This window comes from Pteropus alecto, unplaced genomic scaffold, assembly GCF_000325575.1.
Source record: "Pteropus alecto unplaced genomic scaffold, ASM32557v1 scaffold78, whole genome shotgun sequence".
Classification (NCBI taxonomy): Eukaryota; Metazoa; Chordata; class Mammalia; order Chiroptera; family Pteropodidae; genus Pteropus; species Pteropus alecto.
Window position 1 is genome coordinate 11,673,083 of NW_006443124.1, and position 26,078 is coordinate 11,699,160.

Genomic DNA, 26,078 nt, shown 5'->3' on the forward strand with positions numbered 1-26,078 from the left:
TCCATTCTTTTGAACAGGTAACTATTACCTTTCCCATACTTATTACAGCCCTTCATGCAGTGATGAAAATTAAGTTAACCCACAGTGACCCTGACCTAGATTCCCCACTCCATGCTGCGGCCTGCAGGCCGTCTGTATTCCAGCGGACCCCTGAAGGCCTTTTCCAGACTGACTTTGTAACAGTGTGCATCTTGAACTAAAATATTAGGTCATATGTCAAGTGAGACTGTCCTTATAATCACAAACGTTCATAAAACTGAAATATTACTCTAGCCATCACTAGTACATCACTTGTACCTGGTCTGTCTCCAAGCTGCCTGCAATTCTCCAGGCCAGAGTCCTGTCTTATTTTTATTTTTATGGGGACAGTCTTCTTGGCTGTAGCAGGCAAGCTTACTTGCCAGGGCATGGGAAAAATTGTGGCCAGTGATCTGTCAGCCCAGCATGACTTTTCCAAAAAGGAAAAAACAAAGAATATATTAGGAGAGGACACAGCAGTTCTCTAAGACTTTCTGTCCTTGCAAGGCTGGGGTTCTTGTTATAATGACGTTCATAAGCGTACTTGGTCCTTCATATACCATTTGTACATCTTCTTTAGTCAAAAATTCAAAAAGAACAATTCAAGCATAAAAATATTAATATACTTATGTAAAGTGTTTCTAGTTTGTAATTAATATAATTATTTTTTCATAAAGCTTTGTTTTTCCAGTAGAGTCCCCAAATATAGTATTAGGGATCTGCAAGTTTTGTGAGAATTTAAATTTTTTGTATGTTCATTTTGATAATAGCCTAAGAACATTTTAAATCCAGTTTTAAATACAAAATTCTCATGGCAATTACTTGCAATTAAAAAACATTGCCACAGATTAAGACTAATTTTTTAAAGTTTCAGACTGAGGAAATCTAAATATAGTTTCAGGGACTGAGAGAATAGTTTTTCTTTTGAAATAGATCTTTACATTAACCTAGTTTGAGAAATACTGCCTTACTCTCATCTGACAGCATGTTTTAGGGCAAATAAGACCTGGGTGAATAAATCTTCATTTTAAAAAATTATAAAATTCGAAGCATTCAGGCAAGTTTTATTTATCTTTCCGAATGAAAGGTCAGTTCTGGCATAATAATTATTTCAATTTTTAAATTTGGTAGAACTGACTTCATTGTTCTTCCATGAAGGGGAGCTGTTGACCTGATCACATGATCCATGTAGAACAGAGGCCACAAATTGGTGGTCAGAGACCTGGCTGGTCTGGGCCTAAGTGTTGATCTGAAAGGCTGGCTCATAAGAGCATGGGGGATGCAGGAGGCCTGGGGGTATAGCTGCTAAGCTGGTTAGTTCCTGTGATTCCTAAGGCCTGCACGCCCCCTGCTGGGTGTGGGATGTGTGACCTGCCTCAGGGCTGTGGGGAATGGTAACATCTAGATTCCTCCTCCTGGAAAAAAATACCAACTCTTAAGATAATGCTTAAGAGGGACCTTGGCTAAGTTTCCATGTTAACTATTTGCTCATGTTAGAGCTTTCACTGAAAGGAGACTTGTTCTTGACTTTCCATTCACTTCAAGCAGAGTTACTGCTCTAATACTCTGCCTTCACCATGGTAACATCAAATACAGAGAAGTCATGTGGCATCCCAAAGGCCTGAGTTTTGTTGCCAAGACTGTTACTTCTTTGTTGGTCGGTGGCATCCTCCCCACCACAGCCAGCATGTACCCACAGGAGAGCAAGGGCCAGGCCTCACCCCTGAAGGCGGTCCAGTTGTGTTGCAAAGCTCAATGTTAATTGAGTTAATTCTCGATCCATTGTCATCTTGTCCTTTTCCTTTTTTCCTCAAAAATGAATGATCAGTTAAGGTTTAACACTGATTTTTTAAAAACCACACACACACACACACACACACACTCACACAGGTATCCAAGCCCAAGCTTAAATCATTCAACAAAAACTTTAAGAATTCAGACTTAATGGGCAAGATTGATATGAATTAATCTTTTGAATTAGGTAAAAAATTAATGTAATTTAATTTCTAGAAACAATTCCTAAAACTAAGCCAGCCAATATTAATTTATTGAGATCTTTGGAAGATATATTTTAATAAGTAAATAGCAATAACCTTCAATAATTAAAATATGCAGGTACCTGAGATGTATTTGAGCATATTTAACTATGATTTAACCATTTTCTTGATATTTTATGTGCCTTGTTGGTTTGCATAGGCAATACAAAGTGAACTTTGACACTTGATAGATTTTTCAAATTCTGACCGGGAAGCCCTCACTAAAAATATTTTATTGTATTTCCTGTCATTGAAATGAATATGTACCTAACCAATTTGCCTTTAAAATAAAAATGAATTAAGCATTTTCCTAATTAATTTAAATGGTTTTTTAAAATTTTATTCTTCTGTCCTAAATTATTCACTCTGTGTTTATTATCTACAAGCAATATTATGTGTTAAGGTATTTCATTGAGTAATACCATTGAAAAACACAAAATACTATGTTTCTTAAAAATTATGAAAAGTTCTGTGCTTTAATGAGTTGACATAAATTGACACTTTTCAGGTATTTTATTCCAATACAATAGTTAAATGTTTTCTACAGTATTTCTAAATTTAACTTTTCTTTTTCTGAATCACTTTTAAATTTAACTTTTAACTTCTGAATCACTTTTCAGTGACAAGAGTATAGTTTCAGAAAGGAAGCTAACATTAAACATCTTTCCTCAACAAAAAGCTTGCTTATTTGCTTATTACAAATTGGAAAATGAGTTTCACGTTGTGTTAAGTGTAAAGGGACATTAAAGATTCTTGTTCCTTTTTTTCCCCCACATTTAACAATATAATGTTTTTCTCTGCTCAGACAGAGACTATTTTGTAGAGTCACATTGAACTACATATTCCCCCATCATCCTTTTAGGCTTGTTGCAGGTAGCTGGTTTGACAGATATGCAAAATCTACCTGTTGATGCAGTCCTTTCTTCCTAAAACTATAATGTTTTCCTTTACATTCTAATCACCATCTAAATAGTATTCTGTAGCTCTCCCTCTGAAATCCATCTTTCCCCAACTGTATTGGTTTTAGCTTCTCTTGTCACTACCGGATTTTCAAAGGTGTTCACCTCAATCCCTGTACTGAACATGGACTCATGTCCCAGTTGCACAGTGTTCTTCACATGCTATTAGGGACACAGAGGAGCTGAAACCCAGGCTGAAATCCAGAGCTGAAATCTAGGCAGTTGCATCTCTTTTTAAATTTATATTATTTATTTCATTTACAGAAGAAGGTGGATAGATAGGTTGTATTTAACCAAAAGTCTTTTTTTAAAAAAATTTTTTATAAGAGTTTATTGAGCCAAACTGATGACATATGCCAGCAAACAAGATTCAAATGCTCCCCCAAAAGTCTTTTTTGTGATACTATTTCTATCAGAAGAGAACTTTAAAAAAAAAATTAAGGACATTAGCACTGTTAGTTTTTCAATTTTTCATTTTATGACAGTTACCATAAGTTACTGAATTAAATCACTGAATCTAGAATTGAGTTTGATTTCGATTGTGTTTGTGTTTTCTTCAGGCTACTAGTTTTTTGTCAAACAGTGATTTGTTTAAGTAGCAGAACTTAGATGACACTAAACATAAGAGCAGTGCTGTTCCGGGGACTTCAGCCTCTCTTCCACCTACCTCAAGCCAACCACCTCATTTCATCCCTCCCCCACCCCACAGCCTCCCCCACTGCATCTCACCCCTACCTGTCCATGCTCACCTCCACGCCACCCGCAGCAATAGCCATTACAGAACCCCTAGTTCCCAGCACACTGTAGTCTGAAAACATTTCCCTTGGGACCTGTTTCCAGTGAATTTTGGGTCCCCTAGGGTGGTTTATGTTGATAAAAACAAATGAGGAGAAAAGTATATTCCAGAGGTTACAAAAAACAGCAGCCATATTCCCCACCAATTCCTTGTTTCTTTGACTATCAAGAACACTAAGTTTTTAAACAAAATGCTTTTTACAAAAACCTTAACTAATTTTGAAACATTCGGTACCTACTTACAGCCCAAATTTCCAGCTATTTATATTGGATATCCAAATAGAAATCCTTTTAATGTGTAAAGTTGAGGCAGCTGCCTATAATGTGAGCTCTAGTTTTAGCCTAAAGTCCCCCACCACACATATGAATCCTTTAAAATTCTGTTCCTCTTATAACAAAAGTGAAGTCTTCATTTGAACAAATTTCTAAGAGACTAAGTTAAATCTGATTTATGAATGCTGTGCTCATTTGAAAACTTTCCTATGTAAGTTACAAGCATGGGTTTAAAAAAGTTAGAATTTGTTAGAACTTTTCTTAGAAGCTTTTAGGAAGCTTTCATATTGAGTTTTAGGAAGTTGGAAATATAGCTGTTTTAGAGTTCTTTATATATTGAGTTTCTGATCTGAAAAATCAGTGAATTACATCTCAAAATACTCTCCTGCTGGGGCACTAGACTGTTAGCATCAGAGATTTTGAAAACAATCAGTGACTTGTTGAATTTTTGCCACTATTTGCATATATTGATTTTTTTCCCAAATTTTTACTGTGGTAAAATACACATAACATAAAATTTACCATTTTATATATATATAAAATGACCAAGCCTGGGTTAGGTGCTGTATCAGAAATGTATTCAGTTCTAACAGAAAACCCACATACATACATACATACAAATATGTATATGTGTTTATATATATATGTATATATGTATGTATATATATATAAAATCTTATATATATTATATAAGTGTTCCATTTATATATATTACATAAGTGTTCCATTTGAGGGATATTAGATATATTTATAATGTACAACCATCACCACCATCCGTCTCCATAACTCTTCATATTTTAAAACCGAAACTTTGTACCCATGAAACAACTCCCTATTCCCCAATCCCCCAGGCCATCATTCTGTTTTCTGCCTCTATAAATTTCACCACTCTAGGTACTTTATATAAATGGAATCATATAGTATTCGTCTTTTTGTGACTGGCTTATTTCACTTAGTATAATGTCCTCAAGGTTCATCCATGTTATAGTGTTTGTAAGAATTTCCTTCCTTTTTAGAGTGAATAATATTCCATTGTATGTATATAACACATTTTGCTTATCCATTCATCTATTGATGGACATTTGGGTTGATTCCACATGTTGGCTATTGTGAATAATGCTACTATGAACATGACTATACAAATATCTGAGACCCTGCTTTCAATTCTTTTGGAGACATTTTCAGAAGTGGAATTGCTGGGTCATACAGTAATTCTATTTTTAATTTTTTGAAGAACTGCCATATTGTTTTCCGAAGTGGCTGCACCATTGTATCGTCCCACTGACGATGCACAAGAGTTCCAATTTCTCTATATCCTCGCCAGCATTTGTTATCTTCTTTTTTTGGTTGAGAGCCATCCTAATGGGTATGAGGTGGTATACACATTAATCTTTGAGATTAGTCATTTTCCGATTATGTCCATTGATTTTATTTACATTTCTCATGTGAGAGTAGCATCTGATACAGTGACCTCTCTCTCTTGTTTTCCCGGCTTTTGTAACCGACACTCCAGTTCCTTTCTACTTCTCAAGTCACTTCTTCTCTGTCTCAAGCCCAGGATGCAGCTCTGTCATACATACTAATACTTATATAGCTAATGTCCAAAGACCACCTGAAAGTCTGAGAAGCATTTTAAACCTAACATGAATATTTGATCTTCCCATCTTCAAAGGATCTTTCTGTTCCTTCTCCGGTTTTTCTCTCCAAGTAGAAACCTCAAGCCATTTTTATTATCTCTCTTTACTACTTACCCAAACCAATTTAAGTCCTGTCCTTTCTACTCCCTAAATCTCTTTCCATCTACATACACAGCCAACTTTACAGTTCAAATCACCATCAGTCTTGCCTCTTGGCTGGTCTTCACCTTCCACGTTTATCTCACTTCAGTCCATACGTAACTAAGAGTAATTTTTCTGAAGGGCCATTGGCTCTGGCTCTCACTGCTTAGAAATTATTTAAAGAATCATGTCCAAACTTCCTACTTTGGCATATTGATTCTTTATCATTTGGTTCCAGTCTGTCTCCCCAGCCCCATCTCTTTCTTCTTCTTCATTTTTACTATATGCTTTTCAGCTTACACTTGTAATGCCCCAAATGTGCCTTGGCACATGTTGCCTCTGCTTAGAGCATCCTCCTCGCCTCAGGCCATATAACAGTCACGCCCCCTCCCTTGCTATATTCACCTGGCTAAAGCCTTCTTGTCCTTCAGAGTTCATCTTGGGCATCCTTTTAATGAATCTTGACCAAGCCTGGGTTAGGTGCTGCATCAGAAATGCATTCAGTTCTAACAGAAAACCCACAGTGTCTTAAATACGTAGAGTGTGTTTTGTGTTTTATCTTACATAAAAATTCAAAGATAGGCAGCCCAGGGCAGGTACAGGTCCTCAAAGACCTAGGCTCTGCCTGTCTTTCCACATTCCATTCTTAATGTTCACAAGGTGGCTGCTCTAGCTTTGAACATTGTTCATATTCAAGAAAAGAAAAAGGGAGAGTGGGTAGATATAGCTATCTCTGAATCTTTCATTAGGAAAGAAAAACTTTCCTTTCTTATTAGCCAAAAATATATCCCATGGCTACCCCCGAGCTGCAAGGGAGGCTGGGAAATGAGGAAACAGGAATGTCATGATTAACATAGATTATTTTGGCCCCAAATGAGGGTCATAGAATCCAAATTAGGGTTCTATTAGCATGAAAGAAGTAGAGAATGGGTACTAGGAATGCAACTGACTCTGCCTGCCAAAGATGCCCGTCTCTGTGCTTGTCCCTGTAGTAGCATTTCATCTCTCATTAGATGATAAGCTCCATGTGGGTAGGGACTGTGTCTTATTCTTTTCTGTATCCCTAGTGCCTAACACAATACCTGGCGCACAGGAGTTGCTCAATAAATATCAATTACACAAAACAACAAAATGAACGTATATGTGTATTTAGCATGTATTTTGGATTAAGTTTTAAAAGTCTATATTACAGCAATTGGTAACCCTGTTTGCTATTTAATGATCTGGGTCTATCATCTCAACAAAATCATTGAAGTTAGACTCTGCTGTCAGTCAGGATGCAATTTCTTAGAGACAATGCCATTCCAGGATTCAGCTGAAGCCCAGGTTATGAAATTCTCATAGAACTGACAGTGACCTTTTCAGCTGGAGCCCCATGTGGGAAGAGCCTACCCAGGCCCATAGATCAATTCATCTGTCACTGGCCTTCCATTCAGCCTTGCAAAGAGACTTTGCATGGGGAGGCCTCATGGAAATAGGCAGTGTGATCACTAAGTCTGATCCCTCCGTGCTTCTTTCCAATAGAAGCGATAAAATTCCATGGCAAACTTTTTTGTAAAGGTTGACTCATCATGTCCCGCCTAGACTTTATATTCCTCCCGTGAGCGGTACCATCATCCATGCTGAAAACCTGGGAGTCCCTGAGGCCACCTGCCTCCCTCTTCACTATGTTTTGCACATTTATCTCTGAATCATTCTTAGAACTGCTATTTGTTTCTGCTTCTGTCACTGCTCTAAGTGTAGGCCCTTATCTTCTCTGCTGTGATCAGCCAGGTCCTTCTGATTGGTTTCTCTGCTTTGAGTCTTAACGTTATTAAAAGCCATTTTCACTTTTCTCTCGAGAGACCTTTCTAAAATATTCAGCCATGTCATTTCCCCGTATAAAACCCTTTAGTCCCTCCATGTTGTCTTCAGCATAAAGTTTGAGCTCCTTCATAAACTGCCCCATCCACCACTTCAGCTTCATCTCTCACCCACTTTACCTCCTATTTTATGTAATTACAAGAAACCACTCGGATTTCCCGTCTCATGGTCAGCCATTTCTCACTTCTATAGCTTTGTTCTTTGGGTTGCCTCTGCCTGGAAAACCCTTTTCCTCCCACCTCTCTTCCTTTGCTGGCAAACTCTTACTCATTCTTTAACACTCACCTGGTTGAGGAAGCCTTCCCTGACTGCTCCTCCTGCTGCCCTGCAACAACAGTTTGGTGCCCTTCATCCCGTGCATACCCTATTGTCTAATAATTGCCCAGTGTGTCTGCTCTACTGGATGTGAATGTGCACTCCCTGAGGACAGGGGCACTCATGATTCCTCTTTGTGTCCTCAGTGCCTGGCACAGAGCAACCAATTCTTTTCTGTTGACTGGCTAAATGAAGTAGGAAGGAAAAAAGGTGGCTTTCAGACACATCAAATAGGCTGAAATGTTATTAACATAATTTTGACTTTTAAATAGTCATAGTGTTTTTATGTTAATATACTTAATCTCATAAGCCTGTTTATTTTTATCATGTATGCTATAAATGCTGTTATATTCCTGATAAAGATGTATTCTGCATTTGGTTTTTAGGTTAAAGCCATTCACATCCATTCTGACATGTTCTCAGTTCAAAATGGCTTGCTGACACCAACATTAAAGGCTAAGAGACCTGAACTGAGAGAGTACTTCAAAAAACAAATAGAAGAGCTTTACTCAGTCTCCATGTGAAGTTCAAGGGAAGTTCTTCTCAGTACAATGGACTGTGTAGCAATATCATAGTTATTCTTGAAAGTAATGAATCAGAATGATGCAGCCGAAAATGAATAAGCACGTGACCTTATGACTGAGCCTTTTCCTGCCCCGAGAGGTCTTTAACAATATTTTCTCTATCATCACCGAGTACACTTTATTTTTATTAAAATGATATTGTAGCAAGCTGCTAAAAATATTGCAAATGGCAATGTAAAAATCAAGACTTTTTTCAAGAACTGTGTACCACTAAAAGATATATATTCTCAATGTTCAGAGCACTCCTATTAAACATAAAGGAAAACATAACTGATATATTGTACTTAATTATTTGTGGAATAGTAACTAGATACAGCAAATATCTAGGCAATGTGGACTACCTCATTCAATAACTGATTGGCAAAATCATAATTAAATCACACTTAAAAACTAAAACTAGGTGTACGGAATCATGATAAAACAAAACATGATAGCTCACATATACATAACTTCAGATTCCTTAAACATGACAATCCTTATTGATGTGAAAAAGTTTTCCTAATTTTTACTTTTCACAAAAAAGGCAAATTCAGATATTCTTAAAACAAATGTTATATTTATATAACATGTTACAAAGATCTTTCAATACATTTTCTCATTTAAAAGCTCCTTAAAATATTCAATAACTACCTAGAAAAAAATATACAACGATACTTCAAGAATAGTATGTGCATATTCATGAACTTCTTACCACATGGATTATAAAAGAGGTCTGCTGACTCTACAATGAATGGACCTTTGGGGAAGACTTGGCAAAAGAAACCCAGAATTATTTCTCAGGGTGGGCAGCAATTAATGTAGCTATGTTCTTTGCTGGGTTCTTTCTGTCTTCCATTCTCAATATGTCCATGCTAGGCCTGGGAAACCCAAAATGGCTATAATTCTGAATAGTTTCATTTTTAGTAAGACTATCAAGGCAGGATATGGGGAGGAAAGAGAGTTATTTCCAAATAAATTAAATTTTCAACAACATAATTTTGAAGAACCTTTTTAAAATACCCCAAGAAAACAATTTTAAGTCCATCATGGATAAATATCTCCTTAGGGCATAATTTCATTCATAAAATCTTTAAATGCTTCTAAGTTCACCACAAAAACCTCCTCTGTTGCATTATGTATTTAGATGCTTCTTTTACCTGAGTGTCAACACCTTTATGTAATTAAAGCCCACCATAGACAGCAATTAAGTTCCAAACTACAAACTGTCCATCTGTAGAAGGAACTGTCCCTAGGAAAGTGTTTAAATTCTTTAGAGACAAGACTCTGAAAGCAGAGATGGAAGCAGTGTTCACAGTACAGAAGCTTCTTCCTCTTGGCGCAAATCCAAACTGTAAGTAAATGCTATCAGTTAAAAGCCGCATAATCACACAGGCCTACTGGATGAATCTGCATCAGTGATTAGACACGTATATTTTAGTCTTGGCAAGAGTGGACCACAGCTTCATAGGATGTATTTATCCATTTTAAATATATTCCTTTGGCACCTTCTCTTTTCAGACCCATTACTTGTACTTACAAATTTGACTTTTCATACATGAGCTCATTCTACGCACATTAATTTTTAAAGGCATTTCTGAATAAACAAATGGTACAAAATGTCCAAGGCCACATCTATATAACAATTTTTTATATTTAATACATACTTGACTAATGAAAAGGGAATTGGATATTCATACTATTTTAAAGGCAAGTAACTTCACATCTTGAAGAAAATGAAGCTGTTTTCCATTGTCCTTCCACTCAACATAATTGTGTAGCTGGCTTTGTTTCCACAAGGATTTGACAATGTCCTATAAGCAATAATTTAAAACTTATTTTGATTCTATTTATACCTCATAGTAATTAGATATGATTGATTTTGGACAAGTTAAGATTTCTTTTTCTTGCTTTGAAGATCTTCTGTTTCTACTAGCCTTCCTGATCTATGTGAAATCATCACAGTTGGGCCAATAAATAGGTAACTGCGATGTGCTGAGGAAAGTAAACAGAGGGCCCTAAATATATTGCACATACATTGATCTATTTTCCTGTTTGACTCCACTGATTTTTTTTTTAAATAAAGGAGAAACAAAACAATATGTTAATGGAAAAATTCTTCTTGCTTCAGATTTCCCAACTTTATTTTGGGGTAAAAAGTTTGTATTTATTTTTAACCAAGAAAAAGGCTTTTAACATAGAAAAAGGCTATGTACTTAAGATGCTCATATAGATAGTAAACATCAGATCTGATTTAAGTCTAGAGATATAATAGATCAATTTCTTAAGCATAAACATATTCTTAAATATTTGGCCTTTTATCTGTTTCTCATTCAAATGTATTAGTAATTCTCACATTTTACAAACTAATCTTGTATATATTATAAAATAGGGTATACACCATTTTTTTCCTTTTGCCATAAAAGACATCTTTTCATTGTACTGTAATTCCTCCCCAGGTGAGAGGAAACTCTGACCAGGTGTGTTGTATAGGCCTAGCGCCTCATATTAGGATCCCCAAAACTGAAGAGTCCAGGGAATGAACATACCACATCTCCCTTACATGAGCAAGTCAACCTTTTATTCCTAATTTGGGTAAAACTGCAAGCATGAGAAAAAACAGAACTTCCTATTGCTATTTTTATAGTCAGGTAATGTTGAAGTCAGCACTTAATTGTATTACCCATCAAAAAACCGATAATCTTTTATTTTTCTTCAGTAAAGAAAATGAGTTACTCTTTATTTTCCGAATGTGTAAAGCACAAATGTGATATAGTTATTTAGAATACAAAATACTACAAAATGAATATAAAGAATGAAAAAATGTATTTTTGCATGAAAACAGACTATTTACAAACTTGCTTAATATCTCAGGAAAAAAAGAATGAATAATCACATGTAATATTGATAAACTGTATGTTGAGCTAAGTTGCTGTATTTATTTGCCTGTTTTTATTTTAAGGAAGCATATACATGAAAAGAAAAACCGATCCAGGTAGTCTGAATTTTCTCTCGTTTGCTGCATAGTTCTCTCTATGAATCTGCAATTAACTGCAGTGAAAATGGGATTAGCACTCAAGTGAGGACCAAGCCCCAAGTGAGAAACTCCAGATAGAACACAGGAGTGGTTATCACCCAGAGGCAATAGATAAAAATACCTGGAATACAAGCATTTCTAAACTTGGTCCCAAACTGAAAAAGTTTTTGTGAGATGACAGTAGCTTTTAAACATTCATTTGACTGGCTATTTTAATTTTCCTTGTTAAGTCACCACAACAATTGCATGGGGGGGAATGGATATTTTTTGAAGAATTGCTTATTCTTTCCATTTTTAAAAATGAGATTAAAATATTCCTTTTTAAATATGCATAAAAGTACCTTAACTATAATTATATTTTAGTTGCTTTGTTATAATAGCATGCATATCAAATATAAAATGCATTTATGAAAACTTTTGTAAAAATAAAGATTTTTTGTTTCTCAAAGTTGCTTATAATTACTATTTTTATATATTTGTATATAATTATATAATCCCCTGATGTTAGTATATTTGATAATCATTGATCATAGTGCTTTTGGTAAACATGATATCAAGGTGTGTCACCAGTCTGCATATTCTTCATCCTCTGAAGGGTCCCCAGACTTCAAAGACTTCTGGTTCCCCAAAAGGCTCTCCTTTGCTTTGTACACTTGCTATTTCCAAATGTGTCCTGGATTTAAATCATTTTTATACTTTTAAAAGAACAAAAACTACTCAAATTTTCCATCATGATGGCCCTTAAACAGTATTTCCATAATGTCTCTTGCCCACATGCAAGTTAGCAGGTACGCTTTCTTAAAATGGTGTAATCTGCCATGGCTAAATTATGCAGAATCAACCTTCTCTATATATTTGCTATCCACTCCTATTTTCACAGCTTTTAGTGTAGTTGGCGCCACTCTCATCTTTTGTCTGGAATATTATTGTGCTCCCTTAATTAGTCTTCTTTTTCTACCCCAGCTTCCTCAAATTTCACCATCCACATTTCAGTCAGGGTGACCTTTCTAAATTGAAAATCTGGTCATGCCACTTGCCCGCTTAATATTCCTTCAATGACTTCTCACAGTTTCCAGGATAAAGTTCAGAGTCCCTGGCTCAGCACACAAGGCCCAGTACCTCTTCCTCTACCCTTCCCCCATGGAGCCATGGCTCTAATCATACCAACTACTTTTTGTAGTGCCCTAAAAGCATCATGTTTTTCGGTGCCTCCCTGCAGCACATCTGGTTCTCTTTTCATAGAATGCTCTTTCCTTTAATAGCTGTAACTCCTACCATTCATCTCTTCAACTAAGCTCAGTTACCCTTTTCTCTGAGAAGCTTCTGACATGGTCTACTGGTTGATCATCCCTCTGCCCCACTCACACTCAGACTGTGAGTTACTCGAGGTTGTAGCCCCGTTGTAGAAGATCTTGCCCATAATGGATGCTCAATAAAAGGCTGTTGAATGAAAATCCCCTTGAGCTTTTTTCGTGTGTTGCACAGCATTAAGACTGCAATACCTGAAGGTACATTTTATTTATCACTGCAATTTTTTCCATTCTTGTCAGCTAAGCAAAAGATAAACTGGTTTTCAGTTGGACCCAAGCCTGTGGATGGTACCACAAGTTGCTCGGTGGGTCACTCCATAAGAAAACATTCAGAAAGTTCTCCTCTGGACTCCAGGGAATCCTAAACCCACAAACTGGCTGTTTTCCAAAAAGCTTTCTTCAGAAATCTCTTCAAATTTTGGAATTTGATCTTCATGACTGTTCCAAACCTAATCAAACCCATTATTTAACTGAGAGGAAACACTGACAGCAGGATCCTGAGTCTATATTTGGGAGGAATACAAAAAGGAAATGGAAGAAGTTGATTTAACACTTATGACTGAATGCTTACACTGGCGTTTGTGTATTTAGGGATGCAATGAGGGGACATAGAGATATGACGGAGTTGAGATGTCTCTGCCCTACCTCACCCTTTTGTAGGGGACACATTTCCTTCCCCTTTCATAGGCTGTCTCTAGGTAAAGCTTTCTTTAAACAGACCAAGTCTGTCCATAATCCCTTGCCCTCCCCTTGCTACCAAGGGCTTCAAGTTCCTATCCTAACTCCCCCATCCCCTTCCCAGTCATGCGCTAGGAGGAACGAGAGCATTACAAGCACACTAGCCATGCAGGAGGCCAGTGCCACTTATGCCAACCACCTGTCAAAATGAGCCTCCCTACGCTTTACACTATAGTTTCTTCAGCTGAGGGGGCAACTAGATTAAGGACCCTTTTTGCTCAAGAGATCATAACAAAGGTGATTTCCAGTTTTGAAACCCTATGCATTAACTCTTATAAATCTTTACTTGATGGCACTTCAATGAATGTAATTCAGTACAGTCAGACAGAGTTCTAGGGAATAGGGCCACCAAAAGGGCAGATCAGCTTTTGCTTCAAGCTGTTTTCCTTTTTCAATGTTTCTTCTATTTCTAGGCCTAGGGCTACCAGGACCCAGATCTCCCAAAGATCATTCGAGAACTCCAAAATATTTTTTTCACATCAGTCCTGAAAGGGAGTGAGGGGAGCCTAGATACCTGGTTTGTAAACTAGAGACTGTTAGCATATCATAAATGTGACTAAAGAAAGGATGTTGAAATATGCTCATTGCTTTATATTGCAACAAAACTGTGAGATCCTTTGCTGAAGGACCATTTCTAATTCACCTCTAGTACCAGGACGTACCATAATGACTAATACAGAGTATGGTGCCAAGTAAGTATTGATTCAGCGACTCTAAGCACTATATCTAATCAGGTAAGAATGACTACCCTCTGTTCTTCATGAAGTTAAATTTTAATGATTCACATATATTAAATCAATTGTCATAAATGACTTTTTATAAGCAGATTTTAAATAAAAAATTCAGAGTGATCTTATAAAAATATTGTGGCTATGTTGCCAGGCTATCATCCAAAAGACCCTAATGTTTTTCAATACCTAAACTGTCACCAGCTATGCTTGCTTGCAGGAACTGAAAAGGACTGACTTCCACAAAGACCAAAGTACTGAGTGGAAAGACCAAGATGGCATGCGGCATCACGTGACAAAAAAGACCTTGCAAAAGGGCTGGGTAGAGGAATAACTATGCATGCCTGAAAGAATTTAATCAGTCCAAGCCAAAGCCTATAAATACAGAAGGCTCCTCCCAGTTGAGGACTAGGTGCCCTTAGAGCAGTGAGTGACACTTCTTCCTTCGTTGATGAAAGAATAAAATTTCTGCTCTGGTCTGCTTAACTCAGTCTTGTTCTACTGATGCAAACGGGCCTTAGATTGGATCCCTGACCCAGAAAAGTCGGCAACAGCTATATGTTTATATTTACACATGTAATATTGGAGCATTACAGAAAAGTCTTTGAGGTTCTTTAATTTCATCTCTACAAATGACATTTTTAATATTATGAAATGTCATTTTATAAAATAAGATGGTTATTATGTGCACGATATGCTTATGAGGGGAAGCCAGGTGGTTAAACCTGGGTGTATGAAGAGGGAGGCCATTCCTATGTGCCTCCTATTGAACAGAGCAAAAGAGCTGAGCCCCAGGGCACTAGGAAGGGTACTCCTGTGGAATTCTCTACCTCGACACAAGGCTGCCCAGATATCCAGGAAGTAGCTCCTGGGCAGGGACTTCTGGCTTCTGCTTGTCATTGAGAAGAAATTTCTGGAACCCAAGATTTTCAATGCTTGGTTAGACTCTCAGGTACCATTGTCGCCCAATTGACTAAAGTTGATTGCTCAAGAGAACACTCCCTGTTGCTTTAAGGTGCTTAAAAGCATATTCTTCTCTGACCTTTCTGCACTGAGACAGGCTGACCCCTAGCTAGATTCCCTATGGTCAGAGATCTAAAACTCCAACACCAATGCCTTACTTCAGTGTTGGTAAGGAGAGTCAGTGAGGCATCAGTAGCACATGTTGGACCTATCAGACTAATGAGAAAAAAGCAAAGGAGCAAACTCCTAAAGGAGGACGAAGGCTTTTTCCAGTAAGCTTCCCTTCAGTGTGAGGCGAGGGGCCTAGGAGCCACACTGGGCCACCGTGAAGTACGTAGGCTCTGTGCCTCTAGGAGGGCGGAGCTGCTGCCATCTTACTCCGTATTCCCAGAAGCCTCCGCGCGGCTTGGCCGACATAAAAAGGCGGGAGTGAGGCAGGCGTCTCCAGTCCAGCGCTGGGTCGGTCCTGCCAGCCTTGGGGTTTTCCTTTTTGTACTCCTTTGAGGCTATTCTGGAGGCCACCCGTTGACCCTGACACCCTCCAGCAGTAGCTCGATTCCTCAGGAAGGTGACGACACAGGCAGTGGCGGGCCAAGAGGCCCCCTCGACGCGTGGGGGGTGGGTGGCAATGTGGCCACGACGGGTCTATACCCGCAAGAAGAGAGCCTGTCCGAGGCTTAACCTGACCCCAACGCTGGACCTAGGCCCGTCTGCGACAGCAGAGGTCCCCCCAGGTCCAAGCCGAAGGCTCGCTGCCCAATGTAAGCCCTGCCAGAGAGGCCTGGGGGCAGGACCCGGGGTGCGCGAGCGTGGAGGCCAGGGTGGCTGGGCCTCGGCCTCAGGGACTCCTGAGGCCGGAAAGCCGGCCTCCAGGGCTTTTGTCCTGAAACGTGCCGCTTTCCTTCAGGCTGGAAAGGAAATGGTAAAGCGCTTGGTTTGCAGAGGATCATGGAGAAAGCGGAGCAGAGTGGCCTGGGAGGTAGCAGCTCTGGGCTGCCGAGGTGCGTAGCCACTAGTAATAGCCCCCAGGCCTTTTGGCCTCCTCACAATTTCAACCATAATTTTAATTTTAATTTTAATAACCTCACATTCTCAGAGTTAACGAAGAAAATAGGTAGAATGCTCTGATTTCTCTCTACTCAAACCATGGACCCAGAAATTTGACTTAAAATGTTTATATTATATAAATATGTATATAGAAGAAAATCTTGCCAAGTTGCCTAAAAGCGGGTGAGATAAAACCTCCAGGAAAGCAGTTGTAGCCTCAATTGGGTATTGGTACAATTCACCCGCTATGGTCCTTACCTTTTTCTGATGATGTCCGCAAAGAGTCTTTCAAGAGATTCTGAAGACTGTAAACGGTGAATAGAAATGTGTAGAGCGAAGTCCAGACAGTGCAAAGTAATTGTGTTGTTTGTTCGGTAGCTCTCAGTTACAAGTTACAGAAGAAAAAAGCCTGCAAGAAAATAATACTAGCGAAGAGACCCAGAATAAGAAGATTGCTCCATTGAATGTATGTATGTTTCTCCTGTGATGCTTGGATACACTTAGTGTACAGACCAGCAATACCTGATGTACCTCCAGATGAAAATATATATGGTTTTTGTTCTATATAGACTACATAGTTTTCTAATGTTTTTATAAACTGATACTGTGTCTTTAGGCAGGGCCTTGAATTTCTGATTCTAGTAGATTCATAGCTATGCATTTTCACTTTTTCCTTGACAAAAATTTGAGAAATTTCTATCACTGGCTAATTTTCTGCATGACAGATATAAAACATTTCTTATGTTTGTAATTTTCTTATGTTTGGTAGCATTTAAATATTTTAAAGCCATTTTCATGTTTTCCCATTTGACTTTCCATTAACTAGAAACAGAAGATTCATTATCATTAGAATATTATATAACTTCTTGATCTGTATTTCATATGGATTCCTACAATATTTTAAAGATGTCTAGCAGTAGTTGGAGAAACTTAGGTTTTAAAAATTGTGACTCATCTGACATTAACATTAAATTTTATAGTTATGTTCCAATTTACATATTCTTCTGTAACATGTTTTTTGGGGGAGGGCAGTTTCAACAAAAAACATTTTTTAAAACGGCTTTTACCCCAGATTATAACAGTGGTAAGTGTTTCTTGTAGATGATTCAGACTATGCAAAAACAAAGAGTTTAAGTGGTTTCTTCTAATTTTTGTATATCTTTCCATTATTTTTTTCTGTGCTTTTTTTATTTTACAAATTATTGTATATTCCTCTAACATTAAATAGTCTTCAAACATATAATTTTTAGTGTCTGCATAGTGCTTTGCCTTATAGGTAGATATACTATAATTTTCCTGTGGTTGGGGGATTGAGATTGTTTCCAAGGTTTTGCTGTTGTAGGTATTATTGGACATCCTACTGCAGAAGTTTTTTTGTGTATCTCAAACTGTTTTCCTAAGACAAATACTTTGCAGTAGGTAAAAGGTTAGATCATGTTTAAAGGTTTTGATTCATGTTGGCAAATTGGCATCATCTTACTTAAAACTTAAAAAATGTCCACACTATTATATTTTAATATTTATTTTTAGATTTAATGTTAAGTATCAGATCACATCCGTGATCAATAAGCTGAATCTGTTACACAAATGAAATGAATCTACAAAGTTGACATTAGTTTTTCATTGTCAAAATAACCAAATCAATGCAATATAATATAATATGAAAATATTTAATTTTATAATTTGTGTTATATCTTTAATTCTTATTTCACATAGGAGTCTGTGACTGATGACCTCCAAGTTGACAGTAGTTCATCAGATAATGAACTAGTATCAGGTGAGACTGTCAAATATGAACTCTCCTAGTATTCTTACAAATATAAGCATCCATTTGTATCTCTTCCATCTCTCCATCTCAGTGGAAGGGGTGTCTTCTAGTCCAAGGTGAACCCTTCAACCTGTGCTCTGGCCCTTATCCTCAAAGCTTTTAAACACATACCAGTAAATTACAGTCTCGATAAGTGCTATGAAAGAGAGATTGACTTTAGTGTAACTGATTTTGAGTTGGAGAAATTAGGGAAGGCTTCCATGAGGGAATGGCAATTTAACTGAAATCTGAAGAAGAGTAGAAATTAACTACACAAAAAGATTTGATTAAAGAGCAATCTAAGCTGAGGAAACAGCATGCACAAAGATGCTAACGTGGGACTGAGCATTATGTGTTCAGTGAACTGAAAGAAGCCAGTGTGTGTGTAAGTGCAGAAAAGAAGAAGAAATGTGATAATAAAGTAAAGTTGGACAGACAGAGGCCTTGCATAGCCTTGCAGTCCATGTCAAAGCTACTGGTGTTTATCTTTGAAGCAGCAGGAGGCCATTGAAGTCTTTTAAATAGAGAATGATATGATCACTTTAGCTACAGTATGGAAAGAAGCAGAAATGGATGCAGATAGACCAGTTAGGCTATTGTAGTAGTTTAGGGGAGAAACGATAGCACTTTGTAATAAGGGGTGACATTGGAAATGGAAAGAAGTGGACATATCTGATGGCTAGTTTAGGAAGTGAAATTGGCAGAATTTTCCAAGTGAAGAGTGAAGGAGTTGGAAATATCAAAGATGACATCTGTTTCTGGCTTGCATAATTGGATATATAAGGAGGTGTCATTCACGTGAAAAAAAAAATTTGAGAGAAAGATCATAAATTTCATTATTCATATATTAAGTAATGGGTGCCTTTAAGATGACTAAGTAGCAATGTCAAATAGGCATCCAGGTTGTTGCTGATAGAAATTTGTGAGCCACCTACATATTGGTGTAATTGAGTTATTTTTAAAAACAATTAAAGATGCCATCAGCATGCCAGAAATACTGAGGAATTCTTAAAAGCAGATGAGATCAGATTAATGAATATATCAAGAGCAGAGAAAAACCACTGCAGAGGTAAGAGTAGTTCTAGAGATGATTAAAATGCTTGGTCAATAAATGCAACGACAACAACAACAAAAAACTATAATGGAAGCGACTTTAAAGGAAGTGTCAAGGTGATGGATTAAGTACTACATTGTGGCACTACATGACCTGGTGTCCTTTCCACATTCCCTTCTCATGTTGAAAACACTGGCAGCTACCAGTACCTGTTGCCAGGATAAAACCCTGGGAACTACTCCCAAGCAAAGTGAACTTAGGGGTTGGCTCCTAAGGGTCAATGTTGGGGCTGGAGTGAGAAACAGAGGATAGTGTGAAGTATCTCCAGATTTCTGCAAGGATAGCAGAGAGAGAAAAAAGTAAAAGAGGTAAATTATGTTTGTGCTTGTTAACCCCAGGACAAAGATATAGTCTGGCTCTCTGAAGTGGGAATTCTGATACAGGAGACTTCCAGTATGGACACTAGCCAGACAATTAGGGCAGTGCCCCCATGTAACCTATAATACCCAGAAAATAGAGGGGAATATCCCCATCTAGAACATAAGTTCCCTGAATGTCTCATCACTCTTCTAAAATCTCCAGAGTTAGGCTGCAGAATTTATACTCACAGCCATACAGAGACTCTCAAATAGAAATATGACCAGACAACCAGGAATAGCGAAACTTTTGAAGAAAACCAGTGCCATGGAAGAGAGGCAACAAATGCAACAAATGAAAGGACTAACACTGAGAAAATGGCGGAAAACTGTAAATATCTCTTTAGAGACAATAGGCCATTGAATTTATAATATAACAGCCTACTGTAAAAAAATTATAGTCCCTGGTAACTGAAAATAAAAAATTAAAAACTCAGTAAATTCAGCTGAAAATCAAATTAGCAAACCAGAAGATAGGATAGAGGAATATTTCCTAGAATATAGTGCAGATGAACATGGGAGGTGCCGAACAAATGCTTTTTTCTCCTTCTTTCTCTCCTTTTTTTTTGAAGGGGGTCTGGTTAACTCCTACTTTTTCTTCCAAAATAAATTCAGGTGCCATCTCTCTGGGAAGCCTCTCCTGACTTCTCTTCTCTCTTTCTAGATGAGTTGTCCCATCCTGGTAGTCCTGTGACATTGTGTATACTTCTATCATAGGACTCAGAATAGCAGTGTAATTGTTTTTGTTGCTCTTGGCTATAAAGCCGTTGAGAATAAGCACTACTTTTTATCTTCCTATCCCATACTTGGGGCATAAGGTAGTTTCAGATGCTTATTGAGTGAGTTTTGTACTCTATTTAGAGAAAATAAACCATTTAACCATAATCAGTATTTTCTAATATCACTTAAATATATGATAAATGTCCTTGGTTACTAGATTTATCAAGTTGATGCGTGAAAGATATAAGGAAATAGAAAATAGATTATCTCTAATTTACGAAATAGTTGTATTTTGGCTTAACAGACAAAAGGGGGAGAGGGTGCCTAGAATAAGAACAAACAGAAGCAAACTGACTTAGGCAGTAGGTTCAGGAATTAGAGGATCACATATTTCTGGAAAAATGAGTATAGTATTGAAAATAGGAGAATTTTTGGTAATCTTTAGAAGGAGCAGTTAGATGCTTTGATCCCCTTCCCCAACACTGTGTAGCCAGGCAACCACTCTTTTTCCCACCCTGGCATTCCAGAGACATTGAAGCAGAGATTCTGGACTCAAGGGTGTTTTGTTGAAAACTAAAAGTGGGGGTGAGGGGAGGAGGGATAGGAATTAGTAAAGTCTGTATACTTACTGTTGAAACTGCTATTTGTTCTACTCAGGAAGATACACTCAAACTTGGAGACTGATGGGGTTATTTTGAAACTTCTCTGCCCAGGAGAGGACCTATATTCTGGCAGTAATGACCTGGTTCCTGTATAAATATCCATCAGTAAAGCTCACTACTTCCTAAACTCCACTCATGAATCCAGAGTTTCCAACTGCCATTTTAGTACCTCATTCTTGAACATTCAAGAATTACCAGACATTTAAAAAAATAAAAGATAACAAATACAAAGAAACTTGAAAGACACAGACAATGCAAGGAAAAGAAAAATTTTAAAAGCCATATTTTTATTATTATCATCAGGATGATGAAAAATGTCTATGAAACAGATGCAGTCTACTTTAAAAAGGAGCATTCAGAGAACAAAAATAATCTTAAAAACAAAAATATTAAATCAGAAATATAATCTATGAAGAATTAGATGATGAATTTAAGGAAATATTCTAAAAGTTGAACAAACATTAAAGAGAAGATGAAAGATAAAAATAGCATTGGGGACACAACTCTAAGTATACGGAAAACCACCAAACTGTACACTTTAAAAGGTTGAGATTTATGGAATATGAATTTTATTTCAATAAAGCTGCTATATAAAAAATAAAAATAATTAAATGAGTCCAGGCATACTAACATCTTGAAAAATAGTAGTTTCATACATTGTAAACAGAAAGGAAATTATTAAACACTTAAAACTACATATCTTTCTGGAATTAAAAAGTCATGAGTGTACATACTGAAAGAGCCCACCAACTGCCTATTACAATGAATGAAGAAAGCCACACCAAGGCACAACATTTTGTAATTTAAAAATCCTCAAGACAAAACCTCAGTCTTCTAGAGAAGTAATTGTTGATTGCAAGTAAGCAATCAAGAATATGAATGGCATTGTACTTCTCAAGAGCAACTCCAGAAGCTAGAACATGGTAGAAAAATGCATTTAAAATTCTGAAGAGAACTGATTTTTCAGAGACAGGATAGGTCCCCACCCAAAATTTGGTTTGGAATTCTACACTGATGATGCCACCCACATGCCAAGAGGGAATGGAAAGGTTTATTATTCATGTAATGAGGCTTTCTGGAGAAGAGGGCGTATCCCAAGCAGGACTGTAAATGACTTGAGAGAAAGGAAAGGAGACTGGGTTGGGGTTTTTATGTGGTTAGAGGATGGAACTGGGATGAGTTTTCCTGAGCATGTTTTTAACTCACTACCATTATCAAAAGATGGAGCACCAGGGCTTTCTTACCATCTTGCCCAGATCAAGGGCAGAAGGGGAAGGGGGAACAGTAAGGTTTAATCTGTCAAACATCAAAAAATGGAATCAGTCTTTTTAATATATTAGTCTAGAATTCTGTACCCAGCCAAACAATCACTCAGGTGTGAAGAAAGTATAAAGGAATTTTTAGACAGGTCTTTCATGCAACTTTTCTCAGGAAATGAAGATACTCCAACAAAACCAGAGTAAATCAATAAAGAAGAAATCATGGTATCCAGGAATCAAAGGCTCTAATAGAGGAAAAATGTGAAAGAATTTCTTAGGATAATGGTAAAGGGAAACCTTCAGAAGACACCTGTGCTGCATGTCTAGAAGACAACCAATCCAAATTTGAGCAAATGTATTGAGATCTCTAATTGCAATACTTTTTTTTTTAAAGGAAAAAATAAGGAAGGAAAGAGAGAAGAGGCGAAAGAGACAGAGAGGGAGGAAGAAAGAAAAAGAACAAGGAACTGATAATCTGGTTTTTTTTTAAGTACTGAGAGGAAATTTATACTTTTTCAAGAAAGGAGATGAAATAGTGTTAGGTACTTAGAAAACTAATTTAAAATTAGATAATTGACTCCAAGAAAAAACAAAAACTTGTAGCAAAAAGGTGATTGATATAGCTCATAGTACATGGCTCAGCTGTAAATACATTTGTAGTCATAATAATAGAATTGTTGCATACATTTAATTTAGAAATATAAAGGTAGATATTAAAAGAAACAGTTAATAGACTAAGTTAAAAGTAGTTGTCTCTAGAGGATAGAGAATTATGGAGTGGTATGAGACAGATTGTAGTTTTTGTTAAAAACGTATAACTATTTGACTTTTTAAAACTGTATAGTATATTTTAATATAAATGTAATTTTAAATGCATTTATATTTATAACTTGTGACACCATGCACAGCCTTCCACTGATAATAGCCATGCCACATTTATTTATTTTCTCTACCCAACAACCCAGAAGATGAGCCTGAGGCTTTCCTAAATTCTGAGTCTGAGTTGAGTTCTGAGGTTTAGTGGAAAGGATGGCTCTCCTGTGAGTGGTATTCATGGAATTTTGAGAGATGGAAGGCCAGAAGAGATGTAACAACATGTGCATGGAAAAGGACAACGATAGAGTGAGAAGAGTAGAAAGTAGCAAGTATAGGGATAGGGCACTCTAGGGCAGCTGGAGTAGGGAAAACAAAAAGTACTCAGAGGGATAACCTACCTCTGACATCTGGTGAAGAAGGATGGTAGATTGGATCAATCAATCTCAGTGTTGCAGTGGTAGCAGGAGGAAGTGGCCAGGTGGGAAAAAGTTGTCAGTTTTAACGAGGGGATTGGAGTAGGAGAGAAAGGTGTAATGAGTTCAAAGTAAGAAAGACAGTTCTCTCAGGTAGATAGTGGATGAGCAGAGTTAGGAATAAGTCAGCTCCAGAGCAGGAAATAACAGGTTTTTAGAGCAGTGCTCCCCTTTAATCCCTTAATCCCCAGCCCTCCAGTTTCTATTAGTCTTGACCTCTTTTTGTCAAGTTGGAAGTGTTTAATAAATGCTAACTAACTGTAGTAGAATATGTTTTCCCTTTTCTTACTAAACCTTCTGGTTCTTTTAGTACTAAATTCTATCCCTATAATTTATTGGAAAATTCTTCATTCTAGTCCACTCTCACAAAGATGACTTTAAGGTCTCTGAGTCTGGAAGGTTCTCTGTTCAAATATTTTGCCCATTTTCTTATTGAGATATTTGTTTTCTTAATATTGAGTTTCAGAGTTCTTCATATTTTGGATTCCAGTCCATTTGCAAACATTTTTTCTTAGTCTGTGGCTTGTCTTTTTCATCTTAACAATCTCTTTTGAAGAGTTTTTAAATTTGATGAAGATCAGTTTATCATTACTGTCATTTTATGATTCATCTTTTCAATGTTATAACTCACTCTGTCATGAAGATTTTCTCTTCTGTTTTATTTTGTAGAAAGTTGTGCATTTTGAAGATTTACATCTAGGTCTATGATCCATGTAGAACTAAATTTTTTATATGATGGAAGGTATGATTGCAAGTGTTTCGTTTTTGCTTTTGCATATGGTTATCCAATTGTTCAGCATAATTTTTTAAAAAGAATATCCTTTCTCCACTGAATTGCCTTTGCGCCTTGGTCAAAAATCAGTTGTTCATATATTTGTGAGTCTTTTTTTTTACTCTAGTCAGTACTTTTGCTCTATCTTTGTTTAGGCTCATTGTTTTTTAAATGGAATAACTAGAATCACTCTTCTCAGCTAGTTAGCTTATAATCAGAGGGTTACTTACATATAAAACTTGGATTTTTAAAAAATTAATAGAAATTTTCATTTTTCAGTTATAGTTATTTCAGGTGTATGACATAGTGATTAGATATCTATATAACTCACAAAGTGATCACCCCAATAAATCTCGTGCCCCTCTGACACCATACATGGTTATTACAATATTATTTGCTATATTCCTTATGCTGTACTTTCTATCTCCATGACTATTTTGTAACTACCAGTTTGTACTTCTTAATCCCTTCCCCCTTTTTCACTGGCCCCACTAACCCCCTTTTCATCTGGTAATCCTCAAAATGTTCTCTGTATTTATGAGTTTGTTTCTGTCTGTTTATTTTGTTCTTTAGATTCCACATATATGTGCAATCATATGGCATTTTCTTTTTCTATCTGACTTGTTCCATCAGCACACTACCCTCTAGCCCCATCATGATCTTTTTCCGTCCGATTACTTTTATTCTGTATGTGTCTTTTAATCTGAAATGAGTCTCTTGTTGGCAGCATATGTAAGAGTCTTGTTTTCTTATCCGTTCAGCTGCCCCATCTTTTGATTGGAGCATTTAATTCTTTTTCATTTGAAGTGCTCGATGATAGATATGTAGTTATCGCCATTCTTTATTTTAGACTTTTGATACAATTTTTTTCTTCTTCTTGAAGAAGTCCCTCCAGCATTTTCTGTAATACCGACTTGGTGGTGATGAACTCCTTCAGCTGCTTCTTGTCTGAGAAGCTTTTTATTTGTATTTCAATTCTAAATGATAACTTTGCTGGATATAGTAATCTTTGTTGTAGGTCCTGGATTTTCATCACTTTGAATATGTTATGCCAAGCCCTGCTGGCCTGTAAAGTTTCTATTGAGAAATCGGCTGTTGGTCTTATGGATGCTCCCTTATGTGTAACTAATTGCTTTTCTTTTGCTGCTTTTGGCATTTTAATTATGGTGTGTCTTGGTGTAGATGTCTTTGAGTTTGTCTTGTTTAGAACTCTCTGAACTTCCTGGGTTTATATATCTATTTCCCTCATCAAGTTAAGGAAGTTTTCCATCATTTCTTCAAATAGGTTTTAAATTCTTTGCTCTCTCTCTTCTCCTTCTCGTACCCCTCTGATGTGAATGTTGTTATGCTTGATGTTGTTCCAGAGGCTTCTTAAACTATCTTCATTTTGGGGGGGATTCTTTTTTCTTGTTGCTGTTCTGATTGAGTGTCCTCTGCTACTCCATCATCTATGTCACTGATTCAGTCCTCCGTTTCATCCACTCTGTTGATTCCTTTAATGTACTCTTCTCTCAGATATTGTATTCTTCATTTCTGACTGGTTCCCTATTATGTTTTCCATCCCTATTTTCATCTTTTTAAAATCTCTTTGATAAAGTTCTCACTGAGTTCATCTAAGTCCTCCCCTAAGTTCCTTGAGCATCTTCATAACCAGTGTTTTGAACTCTATATCTGGTATA

General features: G+C 37.0%; 2 protein-coding genes across 2 annotated transcripts in view; both read left to right on the forward strand.

The window, feature by feature from the left end:
* The window catches only part of ACSL6 (acyl-CoA synthetase long chain family member 6), a 40,020-nt gene extending 31,459 nt beyond the window's left edge, over positions 1-8,561 (forward strand). The window contains 2 exon segments of the mRNA XM_006923163.3: positions 1-17; positions 8,424-8,561. The exon segment at positions 1-17 is cut by the window's left edge and continues 55 nt beyond it. Coding sequence (XP_006923225.1) covers positions 1-17; positions 8,424-8,561 — 155 coding nt within the window.
* Positions 8,562-16,001: 7,440 nt separating this feature from the next.
* Positions 16,002-26,078, forward strand: part of MEIKIN (meiotic kinetochore factor) — a 48,718-nt gene continuing 38,641 nt past the window's right edge. The window contains exons 1-4 of the mRNA XM_025040605.1: positions 16,002-16,107; positions 16,281-16,374; positions 16,799-16,886; positions 18,137-18,197. Of these exons, the coding sequence (XP_024896373.1) occupies positions 16,002-16,107; positions 16,281-16,374; positions 16,799-16,886; positions 18,137-18,197 (349 nt within the window). The remainder of the gene's footprint in view (positions 16,108-16,280; positions 16,375-16,798; positions 16,887-18,136; positions 18,198-26,078) is intronic.